Raw genomic sequence first — 14451 nt, forward strand, 5'->3', positions numbered from 1 at the left:
GGCAGAATGCTTGGAAACACAAGGCTTAGGTTAGGCAACAAATAGGAGTTGGATCCTGAACAAACAGAGCAGAGAAGTTCATTGGCTCCCACCCCAAGCTGGCAGACAATGAGCCAAAGTCAGCCCAAGAGACAGAGTAACATAAGGACAGAAACGAATAATAATCACTGGCATTGATTTTGAGCTTACAGATTGGTTACAGATTTTACCAGGCTAGACCATAGAAGTACATGAGAATTTTGGAGGGGTTGTGGACACTAATACATTGTTGGTGGAGCTGTAAAATTGGAAAATCATTTTAGAAAGCAATAAAGTGACTAAAATGTCTTTACCTTTGAACCAGAGACTCTGTTACTGGACTTCAACCCCAAGGAAGCTATCAGTAAGAAGAAAATCCCCATAATTTATAGCATCACTTTCTAAGAACTGGATGTCTATCCATTGGGGAATAACTAAACAAATTGCGGTACCCAAATGTAATGGAATATTACTCTGCTGGAAGAAATGATATATGTGATAAATGTAGAGAAGGGTGGAAAGAGCTTTATGAACTTGATGGAAGCTTAGTGGAGGACATGCTCACACCAACCAAATTACAGATTCTTCAAGTCCAGAACTTTTAGAACTTTTAGAAAAGGTAACAAAAAGGTCTTGCCATACTTTTCCTTATCACTCGGCTCCTGGTAGAGTGTCCTGTGTAGTTATGGAATACAAACTTTTAAGAGGTTCAGTGTGTCCAAACTGGTGGGGAGGTGGATTTGAAACAGGGAAGGTGGACTAGCTAGAGCTGCTGGAGAAGAGGAGGCTTAGGTGAGCCAAAGCCATTTTCTTCCATTTTAGGAAGGCTTAGTATTTCTCAGCCAAGGTCATGGTCAATGCTTGGATCTTCCCTTCTCAGGCTGCTCAGTAAGTACCTCAATTGTCCTTCCATTTTATAGATGTAAGAAGGCAACAGGCTTTAAGAAGTAAGTCACAAACCCAAGTAGATGTTAACTCCACCTTCCTACTCAGACTGCTTTGGCAATTAGAAGCCAAAGCTTTTTTTAAACAACAGTTTTTGTTTTTGTTTTTTAAAAGAGAAAGTATGACTGAGCCTGTCCCTGGAGGTGGTGGATAATACAGAAGCTTCCCTCCGAACTACAAGCCCAGGAACTCCACTATATTCACCTGTCCTATTGACATACTATGCCTCTGGCTAATGCCTAAATAGCTATTAGGTTTATCTATTTATTTATCTAATCATTTAAAATAATAGAATTATTATTCTATTCTATTTATATTGTATTATTTATTATATTTATAATTATATACATATACTTATAATTATATATGTTTATGTTATTTATTTTATTATATTTAGATTTATATGGCATATCAATATAAAGAATTATAAATAATTATTATTTATCAGGCTAATGCCTAATAAAGCTAATAGCTAATGCCAAGATTAGCCATATCACATCGTCTACTTTCCCACCACAAGGTCCTGCAATTTTCTCCTATACAAGTACCTTACTCCCATCTTTCTCAAAATGTGTACCTACTTTCCCCAGAGACACTGTACTTCTGCAGACGTTACATGACTGCCTACCTGGTAGGGATCCTGTGAAAGGTCCATCCAGGTGGATGGAGGATACTAGGAGACCATGGTCTCAAATTCTAATAGAAATGGAGGCGCCAAACCATACTTAAGAATCCCTGTTGTCTGAGTATTGACTCAGTTTTTAAAATGTAGTGTCACCTATGTGTTTTTTCCTTTTCTTTAATTTTGTTAAATACTTCCCAATTATGTTTTCATTTAGTAATCCAGAATTCAAGGAGTGAGGCATCATGTTGTATATCTCTGGTCCTCCCACAAACTTTCTTTTTTTGGGGGGGAGGAGGAGGCAATTTAATCATTTTATTAACAAGGTTAGCAGGTTATCAAAAATAATTTTTATTCTTATTCTTATTAAAAATGATCATTTGATCATCTTGTGGGGAATAGAGAGAGAGAAGGTGAAGAACTTACACGAATGTATGAACTCTTTTTCTGTATTTTATTTTCGTTATTTCTGTGTTTCCTCTATAACCTGCATATTATGTGCAGGCCCATATTTACTTGAGCCTTGGCCAGCTCTAAACATATTTGCTTAACCTGAGCTGATGGCATTTATCAGTATTTGACATTTATCGATATTTAGCCTATTAGCGGGACCCTATCTGCTTGATTAAGCCCGAAGGCAGGATTTTCTGTTTCCTAAAAATCAGATTTCCCTGAAACCTTCCATTCCAATCTCTCCAAAGAGCAACAACCAATTAGCTGCCTCTCCTCCCCTTCTCAATGCTCTCTTACTTGTGATATAATCTCTTGTATAAAAACTATGTATCTTTACTACTTCTTTAGCTTCCTACCACGAGTTTTCTCTTTCTTATCTGGTGATGGGATGGCTCATCCTCTGGAGGTTTTCAATAAACAACTTTTCTGCTTTTTTTTTTTTTTTTTAACTGAATGATCTCTGAGTAGTCATTTTGGGTAAGGGTCTTCTACATCCCTCACAGTCTTGTTTAGACCAAAGATAAACACTTCATCAAAGGTTTCATGGGCCTTATGAGGGGAGACAACGTGAAAGGAAAAATGGGAAAAGGGATGACTCTTTACAAAAATCAAAGGGGGCAATTTCCTTTGATAACATGGACAAAATCAAAGACAATTCCCTTTGATAAAAAAGACCTTACAGGTAAAAGACACAAAGGAACAAGTGGATGTTTCCCTTCTTCTAGATCCATCTGGCATAGTCCTTCCCACATCTTTTCCAACTGTGGTTCCACAATTCAGTTTTGCCGGAAGATACCCAGGTCATACCTAGTCTGGGATGGTAACAATCCACAACTGAGTTGTATGAGGTTCTAATGCAGGCCTGAGTTGGGGCGCCTCTTACTGAAACTTTAATAATTCAGGGGAAAACATCCACACCTTTGTCTTTCCTTCCTTCCTCCCTGACCTTTTCCTAGAGTAGTTCCTCAGAGGCACAGACTTGGGAGGATTGGGAGCTGGGGGGAACTTTAGGGCTAGAGTGGGAATCCCAGATCCTTCCTATTCAACCCTCCCCTTGGAAGGAAAGCCACAGGATTCTGACATCCTCAGCTGCTCCCCAGTTGTCCTGTTACAGAGCATCCGGTCAGGGAGACCTTTTTATCTTTAAAAAAAAAAATTTTTTTTTTGTTTTATCTTAGGAAGTAGGATGGCTGTATTGATTTCAGCTGCCAGGTCATTGTTCTTTCTGTCTCTGAGAGTCTCCTCTTCCTCTGTCTCTCTGTGTTTGTCTTTCCTCCCTCTTTCCATCCTCTCTTCCTTGTCAGGAAGAAGTCCTAAAGAAGTATCTCCAATTAAAACCACCTACAGCTCTCACTACACAGTTTACTACCTTCTTACCCCCTGGTTCCCTCAGCTGTAGTGAAGCTGAGCCTTAATTCTGGGGCATTGTTGAGAGTGGGGACTTGAGGGGATCAGCCAGAAAGCCACTCCCCACCTGCTAAGGTACAAGGTTGATCCCTGACCCACCTTACCTGTCTTATCCTTACACACCCCAACACAAAGACAAAGGGCAACCTAAGCAGGCAGAGGATGGAACCAGTTCCTATTAAAGTGGAAAAACTGAAAGTTCCAGTTTATGTTTCTTAAGAAAACTAAGAGAAATTCCAGGTAGTCTCTAATTAACAGCTTTCAGGCCACATAAAGTCCCAGGCACTTCTGGGTGGAAGTTGGAGAAGACAGTCTGTGGGGGAAGAGGTCTGGTCCCACTTAGGGGAATCAGAGCATTTCAGAGAGCCGTTCCAGTCTCCATTCTATGCGGGTCTTCCCTAAAATACCTCTCCACCCCAAGCAGCCAGTCATACACCATTCATTCTAAGTGTTGTTTGCCCCCCCCCAATTTCCTTTTTCCTGCTTGCACTGGACTTCCTTCATACTTCTTAGCTGAAATTAGAATTTTGGTTAATTCCAGTCTGTAGATTTGAGTTCTCATCCCTGGATATCTCACTTCCTCTCCCCACACCCCTACAATTCGACTTCCTATTTCATCATGAGGCAACCGAGTCACCTCTTTGGTTCTCTCTTGTCAGGATGACTTTGAATCCCTGATGATGTGAGCTAACAAAGCCTTCCCACTTGTGAATGTTCTGATCACTGACAGGCCTGCCATCTATGACTGCATCCAAGGAGTGATGACCATCTTGTAGAAGGCAGGGCTAAAGCAGAGCCATGTGGCCCATACACACAGCCCCATAAGTCAGTACCCTTTTGGCTTTTGTGTAGGGGAGCATTGTAGGGATGAATAAACAGAGGGAAAAGCAGGCAATTTTGTCAGACAGACAAGACCGGAAAGGGCTTTGGGTACCGATAGAAGGTGTAATCTGAAAGCTCCCCGTTCTAGACTTTTTAGACTCTAGCTCTCTCTTTTTCTGTCTCCCCTCTTCCCCATCCTTTCCTCCCCCTTCTCTTCCTCTACAGAAGGAAGTCCTATAGAAATATCTCCATAGGCACACCTCTAGTCTGTCTCCTACTTAAAGATTTCAGGGCACAAGGACCCTGAACTCACTTGCTCAGAGAATAAATTTTCAAGAAACCTAGACCCAGACATTGGACTGTTCCCTGGAGATTGCACTGGATGGGTGAATCAGCTCTCTTTTTCTTTCTTTTCTTAAAAAAAAGTAATAGCTTTTTATTTTTCAAAATACAAGCAATTTTCAACATCCATCCTTTCACCAAGAGCCAGATCCTCCCGAATGATAATGAGGCTAGTGAGGCCCTCGTTACTTCCCAACAGGTTACAGGACCTTAAAGGGTCTCAGACATCCCGACGATGATGGCTAATGACTACCCTGAGCCCAGGTTGCCCTTCCCCCCTCTCCCTCTCATTCTCTTGGCTGTCCGGAGGGGCCGCCGCGGTACAGGAGGGATGGGACATCGGTGACAGGGAGGCCGCGGGAGGGGCAGCATGGGGGGAGGGGGTTCCAGCCTCACTGCTCCCAGTCCCGGCCATGTGACCCCGGAGACCTTCCGGCTCCGAGCGGAGGAGGGGACTCGGTAAGCCCCACCTGTCTCCCGGCTGCTGCCTCAGCCTAGAGCAGACTCCCTGTCACTCCCCCAATGGCTTTCTACTTGTTTTCTCTGCCAACACCTAACCAATTAACAAGTACTTAATGAGTTCTCAAGCTGTCTGTCCTGGTACAGGGAGAGAGCCACCAGGGGAGTACAAAGGCCACGTCCCCCGGGAGGGGGATGGGGACTGAGCAGGGCCCTGCTCAGGTGACAAACGCTAGGGGTGCCTCCCACCAGTGGGAAAGGGAGCTTCCCTTCTCCTCCCCCCGCTCCTCCCAGGCTCATCGCCCATGGCTGGCTCCACCCCCAAGGGACGAGGGACAAAGGCCACCGAGCCCTCCCCTGGCTTATCCACGGCCAGGAGCCCAACCTGCACCTGAACGAGAATTCCCTCTCCAATATCCTCCACAAGGGGTCACCCTGCCTCAGGCTGGGGACCTCCAGGCAGGAGCTCAGTGCCTGTCCCAGCAGTCCCTTCTTCTCCTGGCCCGCCCCGAAGTGAGCCAGGCTTTCCTAACTATTCCGGCCCGAGCCTCTCTGAAGACTTTCCTGCCCCCTCGGCTGTTGCTGGGCCGGCCTTGGGGCCATGACCTGCAGGCTGATCACGGCCCTTCCCAGGCTAGCGGGCAGCTCGGGGGCCACCTGGACCCCTGTCTTCGCTGAGAGTCTCTTCACCAATCCGCGGCAGCAGAATGGAAGCGCCCTGAGGAAAGGGCCTAGTTCCCTTTTGTGCTTGCGCCGCGGTGGTGGGCCAGCCCACGGTGGGCGCTTAATCAGCTCCGGACAAAGGCCCTCTCCTCCGGCTCTCCCCGTGCTCCAGTCCCGAAGGACTCTCCCTGGGCCGCCCGAGTCCTGCTGACTCAGGCTGACCAAGCTTGCCCCCCCACCTGGCTATTTCTGAGCCCAAATGTTACACTGGCTCTCCATGGTTACAGGACGTCGCCTTCCACGCCGCTCCGCCGCTGCCAGTTTGCGTTTCCCAGTCCTGACTCAGTGTGCGTCAGCCCCCTCCCACCCCTGGCTCTGAGGGGCTACCCTCCGTCAGTGCCTCCTTGCAAGTCATTGAGAGAAATGGGGCAGCACAGTCCTGGGGCCCTCCAGTGGAGACGACCTCTGCCTTCCTTTGTACCCCTAGGGCCTGGCGTGCAGTAGGTGCTTAATAAATGCTTGGGGACCACCTGGGTGGCACAGATCCTTGTGGGTCCCAGGATGGCATAATAGCCGCTAGGTAATTATATTACATTCTAAATTACACAATGAACTCGCTACTGTTACTTATTATTATTTCTAATTATTCTTTTAAAAAGTCCAAGAGGTCTTGAATGTCATTGGCCCGGGGAGCTCCCAAGCTGCCCTGGCACCGGGCCTGGCGCGGGCACGTTTGGAGCAGGAGGAGGGGAGACTGCAGTGGGGGAAGGAATTCTCCGCCCAGAGAGGCCGCTCTCAACCCTTTCCCACCGACATCAAGGAAATGGGGGTGGGGTAGGGGAGGGGCTCCAGGCACTCTGCCCCCTAACCCCGGGAAAGTGCCGAGTCATGCTGAACGCGTGGATGTAGAGGGAGAGGAGAGGGAAGGGGGCGAGGCTTTGGGGAAGGCCCGCCCCCGCCCCCTCAGCCTCTCGCGAGACCTTGGGCTTATAAAGGCGGTGCCGGGCGCGCCTCCCTCGCGTTCTACTGCTTCTCCTCGCGTGTTCCCCTGTCTCCTGAAGTCGTCTGCCGGGCTCAGCTGGTGAGGCCGGGGAGCTAGTGGAGCCAGCCATGGAGCTGGGGTTGCACCCCCCACGCGTCCGGGCAGCTGGGGGCGGGCGGGGGCGCTCCGAACGTTCCAGAGAAGGCGGGTGTCCCCCCTCCTCTCCCACTCGAGGGTGCTAATTGGTTGTTGTGTTCACGTGGCCCACCCGGGTGGGGGCGTGTTCGGGAACCTTCGGGGTGGGGGGGCGGGCTTCGTATTGGCGTGGGGAGCTATCTTAGGAATGGAAGCCAGGGCCCCCGGCATTTGGAGGGGAGACAGGGAAACTGAGGCACGGGCCCTTCTACTCAAACTGCCTCGGAGTCACATTCTCTATTATGACAGCGGAGGAAACTGAGGCTTGGAGGAAAGTTCGGACGGCGGCGATTCTTTGCCTTCCTCGTATCCTCCTCGTCATTCTCGGCGATAATGGGGGGGGGGTCGCGGGGCTCCGTCGTCTTCCGTTTGCCCTCCCAGACGGGGGAGAGTAGCAGCCGGGAGCATTTGGGGTTGGCTGCCTTCGAGAGCTCCCCCCACCCCGACACCCTCTGGCCTCAATGTTCTCTGTAAAAGTCGGCCTCCTGGGAACAGCCTCTGCCCCGGACATCGTGAGATGATGCGGGGAGGACCCGAGTCGCGGGCGGAGAAGCCATGATGGGGGCGGGGAGAAGTGGGGACCCTCGGGGCTTTTATGCAAAGCTCAGATCAGATCCTGTGCTTCCGGCTGCCCGATTTCCTCGCTGTAAAGTGGGCATAGTAACCCCGGCACGGATCTAGAGAGGAGCCCCGAGGTGATAGTGGTGCAGCCCTAGGCCGAGGGCCCTATACCTAGTAGGTGCTTTACAGACACCTGTTTGCTTCCGCCCCCTACTGGTGGATGAGGTGATGAGCCCCCGGGATGGGGGAGGGCTGTGCAGTGGTGAGGGTCCCAGGCCGGAAATCAGTCCGGCTTAATCCCCTTCTCTGCTTGGCGGTGACCGAGGCCGGCGTCCCAGGCGTGGCGACAAAACCGGCCGTCTCCCTCTGCTGGGGCCCGGCTGATTTTGGGGGGGGGGGGACCACAATGCAGCAGCCCTTCCTCAGGATGAGTCCAGGCTGGGGGCACGAAACCGTGGCAGCCTGGGGCGAAGCTCACCCCGGAAGCCCGCGGCTCCTGCGAGCGCACGGATTGCCCTCTAGCTTTGGGCGGCTGCCAGGACTTTGCTTTAAGGAGACTTTGTTTTAAGGAAATCGGTTATTTTAAGGGACTGGCAACTTGCCACGTGACCTGGGGACAGAGGGTATAAGCTGGTCGGGTCTGTGCTAGCAGTGATGTGCCCTTAGTGCCGGGGAGCCTCTCGTTGCTCCCCCAAAGCGGGGTGTGGCAGCCCCCTCTCCTGGAGTCTCACTCGGCTTCTTTCTCCGCCCCCAGTTGCTGTCAACATGTCGGCGGGAAATGCTAAGATTGGGTTCCCAGCCCCCAATTTCAAGGCTACAGCTGTTATGCCGGATCGGCAGTTCAAAGACATCAGCCTTTCCGACTACAAAGGTGAGTGGGATTGCCTGAGCCGCATTTACATTTCCTCCTTAACCGAATCTCAGCAACAAAGGCAGCTCTGATCTGCTGAGCCCGATCTCCCTTCTGAGGCTGGGCGGCTGCCCCCCCCTCCCCCGCGCTTTGATCTGTGCTCATTTCTTGGAAGGATAATACTTCAGCCTCCCCCCTGCCTCCACTTTTTTAAAGTAAATTTATGTTTTTAAAACACATTGCTTTATAAATTACCTTGAAAGAAAAACCAGAGCAAAAGGGAAGAACCATGGGAGAGAGGGGAAAAAATTAGAAAAAAGAAGTGAACACAGCATGTGTTGATTTACATTCAATCTCCTTAGTTCCTTTTTCTGGCTTGCCTCCGCTTCTGATAGGGCAGCCCTTAGATCTCTATCTAATCTCACTGCCCCTCCCCCACGGCAGATGTTAGGGGTGCAGTCAGGTCCCTAATGCTCAGGGCACTAGATGTTTCCTGGGCCCAAGAGAGCCTCGATTCCTTAGCAGCTACAGTTGCCTTTCTTGTGGAGGCTGATGAGCACTAAGACCCTTGTTGTTGGTTCTGGGGCTTGTAACCAAAGCTGGTTGGCAGAGTAGGGGGCAGCCCTCATGGGCTCCTTCTGTAAGTGCCTTGCACTGCCCCCAGGGGAAAGCCAGTGAGTGGGCCAGGGGTCCAAGATGCTGCGGTTCTCAGGGGGATGGCCCGGGCAGATGTGTGGGGATAAACAATGTTCCTATTGAGGCTGGCTTTCAGAGGGGATGCCAGATGCATACAGAGCAGCTCTGAGCCTAGGCCTTGTCAGCCAGCTTGATTCTCCTGGGGTAGAGCCAGACTTGGTCCCCGGCCCTCCGAGCGCGGGTTAGGGAGCGCTCCTGGTGCTGAGGATGTGATTCTGTTGGGCTTTCGCCTCCCTCGCTGCCTCACTAACAAAGTTCTTAACCTGGTGTTTCTCCCGGTCTCGTCCATTTAGTTGTTGGTGCCAGACTGAGGCCTGGCCCACCTCCCCTTTCGGACCAGGCCAGTTACATGCATGGCATCTCCATGGCGGTCTCTGACCTGGAATTGGAGTCAAGTCCAATAAACTGAAGGAGGAGGAGGGCCTTGTGGCAGAGGGCGTGGAAAGAAGGGGACTGGGGGAGGGCTGGCCCAGGGTCTGTGTTTTAGAGTAATCCTGTTTGCCTGGCATCTTGACTGGTCCCTGTTCCTATTATAAAGGAAGGTCTTGTATCTGCTTAGTTAGCAGGGTTTACTTTCTTGCCCTGGGGTGACTGCAACTCTTGAGGCTGGCACAGTGGGTGGAGCACTTGAGGTTTAGGTAGTCCTGCCAGGAAATGAGCCTGTACAGGTATGGGGGGGGAAGAGTGGAGGGGAGCACTTTCACAAGGCAGGTCCCACTGGGGCTGGGATCTGGGACTAATAGCCTCGTGCTCCCTCCTTGGCCTGCTTCTGGCCTGTGGCTTGTCTGTACACAGGCCTGCTGGCATTGCCAAGCATTGCACGGCCCTTCTGGGCTGGAGTTTGCCTCGTTTCCTCGCAAGGAGCATTCTTTGGGAGGAGACACTTGGGTCTGGCCTCTTGGACCCTTATCTGGCTGGGTATGAGCGAGTGTGATTTCAGTTGCAATTGCCAGTTTAGAGTGTGCCTGAGCTCACCAGTCCCCTTTCCCATCCAGGAAAATATGTCGTGTTGTTCTTCTACCCCTTGGACTTCACCTTTGTGTGCCCCACGGAGATTATTGCTTTCAGTGACCGGGCTGAAGAATTTAAGAAACTCAACTGCCAAGTGATCGGTGCTTCAGTGGACTCTCACTTCTGTCACCTTGCCTGGTAACTACCCCCAGGGTGACCTGCTTGGTGCTACTGGGCTTGGAGCAGCACGGGGAGGGCAAGACTTTCCTGCCCCCATTAAGTACACAGATTGAGCAGGAGCTCCTCGGGACTGTCAGTAAACACTTCCCAGGTGTTCCCCCTTTCTTGGAGCTAGAGGTGCCCCAAATCAGTCGGTCATGAGAAAACGTGGGTCTCCAGCCCTTCTATGTGACGGGCAGGCACCATGTCAAGTGCTGAGGATACGAGCAAGAAGAGGCAAAAAGCAAAACATGTTAGTGAGAGGACGGGGAGACAATGCAGAAGTGCAAAAGGTTTTAGGCAATGGATGAGAAGCAGTTTCATTGGGAGGGGGGGACTAAAAGCTTCTTGGAGAAGATAAGGTATGAGTTGAAAGTGGAAGGGAAGCCCGCAGATGAGGAGGGAGGGAGAACATTGAGGATGGCTGGTGAGTGGAAGGGAACGCCCTGGCCTTGCTGAGGAATCTAGAGGCATAGGGGCTGCTGCTCCTGCAGGCCACAAATGGACTGGTACATGCTTGGAAAGTTAGTTTACACCCCATTGAATTTATAAGCACCTTAGGGCAGATGGTGGAGTTCTTTTGTCTTCATGTGGTCAAATAGCTGAATAAAAACTTGCCACACTAGTTAAGTTGCTGTTTGTCTTGTTTCTTAATTTTCTCCAGGGTCAACACAAGCAAGAAGGAGGGCGGCCTTGGAGGTGTGAATATCCCTTTGCTGTCCGACCCCAAACGAACCATTGCTCAAGATTATGGGATCTTAAAAGCTGATGAAGGAATTTCATTCAGGTGAGCGTTGCCATAGATTGTAATTGGATACTTTCTGGTGAGGTTAAGCAATCGTCTAATTCTTTTTCTTTTCCCCGAGTGTTATATTTTTTTCAATTACATGCAAAGATAGTTTTCAACAATCAATTTTGTAAGATTTTGAATAGCAATTTTTTTTTCTTCTCTCTCCCCAAGATAGCAAGCAATCTGCTATAGATTATTTTCATATGATCATTTTAAACATTTCCATATTATGCATATTATGAAAGACATGTTAAAACAAAAGCAAAAAACCACAGTAAAGAAAAAGCAAACCTAAAAAAGGTGAAAATATTATGCTTTGTGACTCATTTCAGTCTTTACAGTTCCCTCTCTGGATGTAAATGACATTTCCTATCCCAAATATATTGGAATTGTATTTGCAGTAGATTATTATAATTTGAGATTACAATCGTCATTGACTATTGTCTTTTATATCTAACCTATTCCATTGATCCAGTACTATTTTTTAGATGGTAACAAATGGTTTGATGATTGCTGCTTTATAATACAATCTTAGAATTGTTACTATGACAACCTTCTAATTCGTCTGCTCACTTGGATGCTGGATCCTAGAAATTGCCAAATGTTGTCCTAGGGACATTATTTCTTGTACATTCAGAATTGTTTGTTTTTAATTTTTTATTTTCTCTAGTTCCATGTAAAAATATTTTTCTTTTTGGTCATATGTACAATTATTTTTTAAACATTTCCTTATGAGGGAAGGAAAAAAAGAAAAAGTGTTCAATTCCAGAGTTGCTTCAGTTCACAAACCCCAGAGTGAAGGATTTGGTCATAGCGAGGTACTTTTTCTTCCTTGTTAAGGGGTCTCTTCATCATTGATGATAAGGGCATCCTTCGCCAGATCACCATCAATGACCTTCCTGTGGGCCGCTCTGTAGATGAAACACTGCGGCTTGTCCAGGCCTTCCAGTTCACAGACAAGCACGGGGAAGGTAAGCCTGAGGGGGGGAAGAATGGGCAGATGGGAAGAGGGGGTGGCCAGGCCCCAGCCCATGGATGGAGGGGCCATAGGTCCTGGGTCTCATTCCAGAAGGAGGCTTGGGTGTGGAGGTGCTTTGCTGACTTGCTTACTCAGGTGAATGCGTGTGCCGTCGGCCTGACTGCCTCAACCTGACCCAGAGCGAAGGGTGAGGGGTTTGATCTTGAGTTAGGACAGATAGTTCAGCACTTGGCAGGTCCCCCTAGTTAAGGGTATGAACTGGTCACCCAAAGGGTTCAGAAGACAAGACCCCAGGATGTTCGGTCAAGGTGACCAGGGCCTAGGAGTTAGACGAGGCAAGAGGCTGGCCTGTGTGGAGGGAGAAATGAGCCTCGGCAGGCTTGGAGTCCTGCTTATTGTCTTGGCCCGTCAGGGTGGGTGTTGGCAGTGACTTCCACCAAAATGGGTCAAGTTTGAGCAAAACGGGAAGTAATTAAACCCTTCCATTCCTGCTCCTGGTCCTTCTCACTCAGCTGTCAAAGTGGAGAGAGGAAAGGCTTTCTTCCCCATCTTGGAACTCGAGGTGTGGGGAGTCTGAGGGGGAGGGGCAGCCTCAGGGTGGAGATGACCTTGGCCTGGGAAGAGTGAAGGCTGGTTGGAAAGCAGAGCCAGGAGCTCTCCTGCCTGGGGTGCCCGGGCACTGACTCTTCCCCCCTCCCCAGTCCTGTTTCTTCAATTGTGTCAGACTTCTAGTTATCAGGGAGCAGGTAATCAGAGAGAGGAAAGGATGTTTTAAGGGTTTCAGAAACTTGGGAGGGACTGGCAGGAGGGCTCCCGGGTCACATCAGGTGGATTACAGGAGTGAAGGCCCAGCTGGCCCCTGGGTGTGGCCTGTGCAGCCACTTGCTGTTGCCCGAGACCTTGGAGCACTTGTCCAGGAGCAGAGGAGAGACAGGAAGGGCTTCCGGAAGGGAAGCACAGCCACAGTGATCTAGAACAGGGTTCCTCAGCCAGCAGGGCTCTCCAGGCTTTTGGCGCCCTGCTTTTCCCTAAGATAGTCTTGTTTGGTGACCAAAGAGCAGGGCCCTGAGGTTGGTAAGCCAGATACCTTCAGGGCAATTAGATGTGGCACCTCCCCCGAGGGATGGTTGTGGCGTCATGGGAAGGACCCTGAGGACTGTAAATCCCTTTCTGTGGATTCGTGAACCAGCTGCTGGCTTGTACAGCTTGAGAGGCTGGCATTCAGCGTCTGCCCGGATCCCTGCAGGCAGGCAGGTTAAGGGACTTGGCCAGGGTCAGTTGGTGTCTGTCAGCTGCTTCGGGGTCTGGGCTAGCCCAAGATGCTCTCTGAGGTCCCTTTGAACTTTGGGTTCTCCGAGCACCATGAGCAGGGACATGTCCTGGGTCAGGTCCTCGTCTCCCTCTCCTCTCCCTCCCCACTAAGTCTGTGACCTCTTATGTGGACCCGGTGCTGGAGCCTCTGCCCCCCCTCAGGAGTGAGCTTCCGAAGGCGGCAGGAAGGGCTCTGGGTCACTGAGGGGCCCACCCACCTTTTTGTCTTTCAGTGTGCCCTGCTGGCTGGAAACCCGGGAGCGATACCATCAAGCCCGACGTCCGGGGCAGCAAAGAATACTTCTCCAAGCAGCACTGAGCTGCTCTCTGGCCAGGGATGCTTCCCCAGGGAGCCTGGCCGCAGGCTCAGAACAACCGTATGGGATCTTCCCCCAGCTTTCACATGGCCTCCCGTTAGGGAGGCCCAAGTGTGGGGTAGCTGGACCAGTGCTTTCTTGGAGACCATTCCTCCCTCCCTCCCTCGGGGCAGCTGGCCCAGCCTGCCCACTGCCTGTCTCTTTCTCACTCTTAATGACCAAGTGCTGTGTTAACGATGTTTGTACCATAGTCAGCCCTCTGGCCTCGAGCTGGGGATGTTTTGTAGCTCTATTAAACTTGTCCTAAGAAAACTGGTGCTTATTGGTGCAGGTGTGTCTCCTTAAAACAGCTGGACTGGGGAGGAAGTAGGGAACCGGCCCAGCCAAAAACAGCATCATTGAGCACCGGAAAGGGGGAAGGGGCTGCTGTTCAGAAGGTGGAGGTCTGTGTATCTGAATGGGAGATAATAGACTAAGCTGCGGAGGAGGTTGGGAAAGGGTCCCCCGCAAGGTGGTATTTGGTCATACGCCACAAAGGGAGAACTGAAGGGGAAGGGGTAGTGAGCAGGCTTGGGGGGTGGGGGATGCAAGGGCGTTGGTGTCAGAACTAGAGAGGCCCCTGGTTAGGTGGATGCCCGAAAGTCCCATCTGATCGGGTTGTGGATGCCCAGCAGGCCGCTAGAGGTCAGCAGTCGCGAGCTGCCTAAGCAGGAGAATCCTGACTTGAGCTGATTGACTTTGTGCACACCAGTGATCCCAAGGGACTGATGAGGGGGGCGGGGCGGAGCAGAACATCTGGTTAGCCAGCCACATGTTAGCAGGTCCGCATCACTGCGGGGAGGCTCTAGGACTAGGACCTCCAGGTCTAA

At 50.4% G+C, this 14451-nt stretch overlaps 1 protein-coding gene across 1 annotated transcript; it reads left to right on the plus strand.

Annotated features, from left to right (window-relative positions):
- The first annotated feature begins 6695 nt into the window (after positions 1-6695).
- On the plus strand, positions 6696-13894 carry PRDX1 (peroxiredoxin 1). The gene is made up of 6 exons (XM_051999862.1): positions 6696-6812; positions 8224-8340; positions 10011-10164; positions 10850-10972; positions 11816-11946; positions 13499-13894. Exons 2-6 carry the CDS (start codon positions 8235-8237, stop codon positions 13582-13584), a joined length of 600 nt encoding a protein of 199 aa, XP_051855822.1. The 5' UTR covers positions 6696-6812; positions 8224-8234; the 3' UTR covers positions 13585-13894.
- Positions 13895-14451: the final 557 nt, after the last annotated feature.

Source organism: Antechinus flavipes, chromosome 4 (genome assembly GCF_016432865.1).
Source record: "Antechinus flavipes isolate AdamAnt ecotype Samford, QLD, Australia chromosome 4, AdamAnt_v2, whole genome shotgun sequence".
Classification (NCBI taxonomy): domain Eukaryota; kingdom Metazoa; phylum Chordata; class Mammalia; order Dasyuromorphia; family Dasyuridae; genus Antechinus; species Antechinus flavipes.

Coding starts and splice junctions, on each gene's coding strand:
- PRDX1 (XM_051999862.1), top strand. CDS start 8,235: ATGTCGGCGGGAAATGCTAAGATTGGGTTCCCAGCCCCCAATTTCAAG. Junction 10,973..11,815: donor GATGAAGGAATTTCATTCAG/GTGAGCGTTGCC, acceptor TTCCTTGTTAAG/GGGTCTCTTCATCATTGATG. Junction 11,947..13,498: donor CACAGACAAGCACGGGGAAG/GTAAGCCTGAGG, acceptor TTTGTCTTTCAG/TGTGCCCTGCTGGCTGGAAA.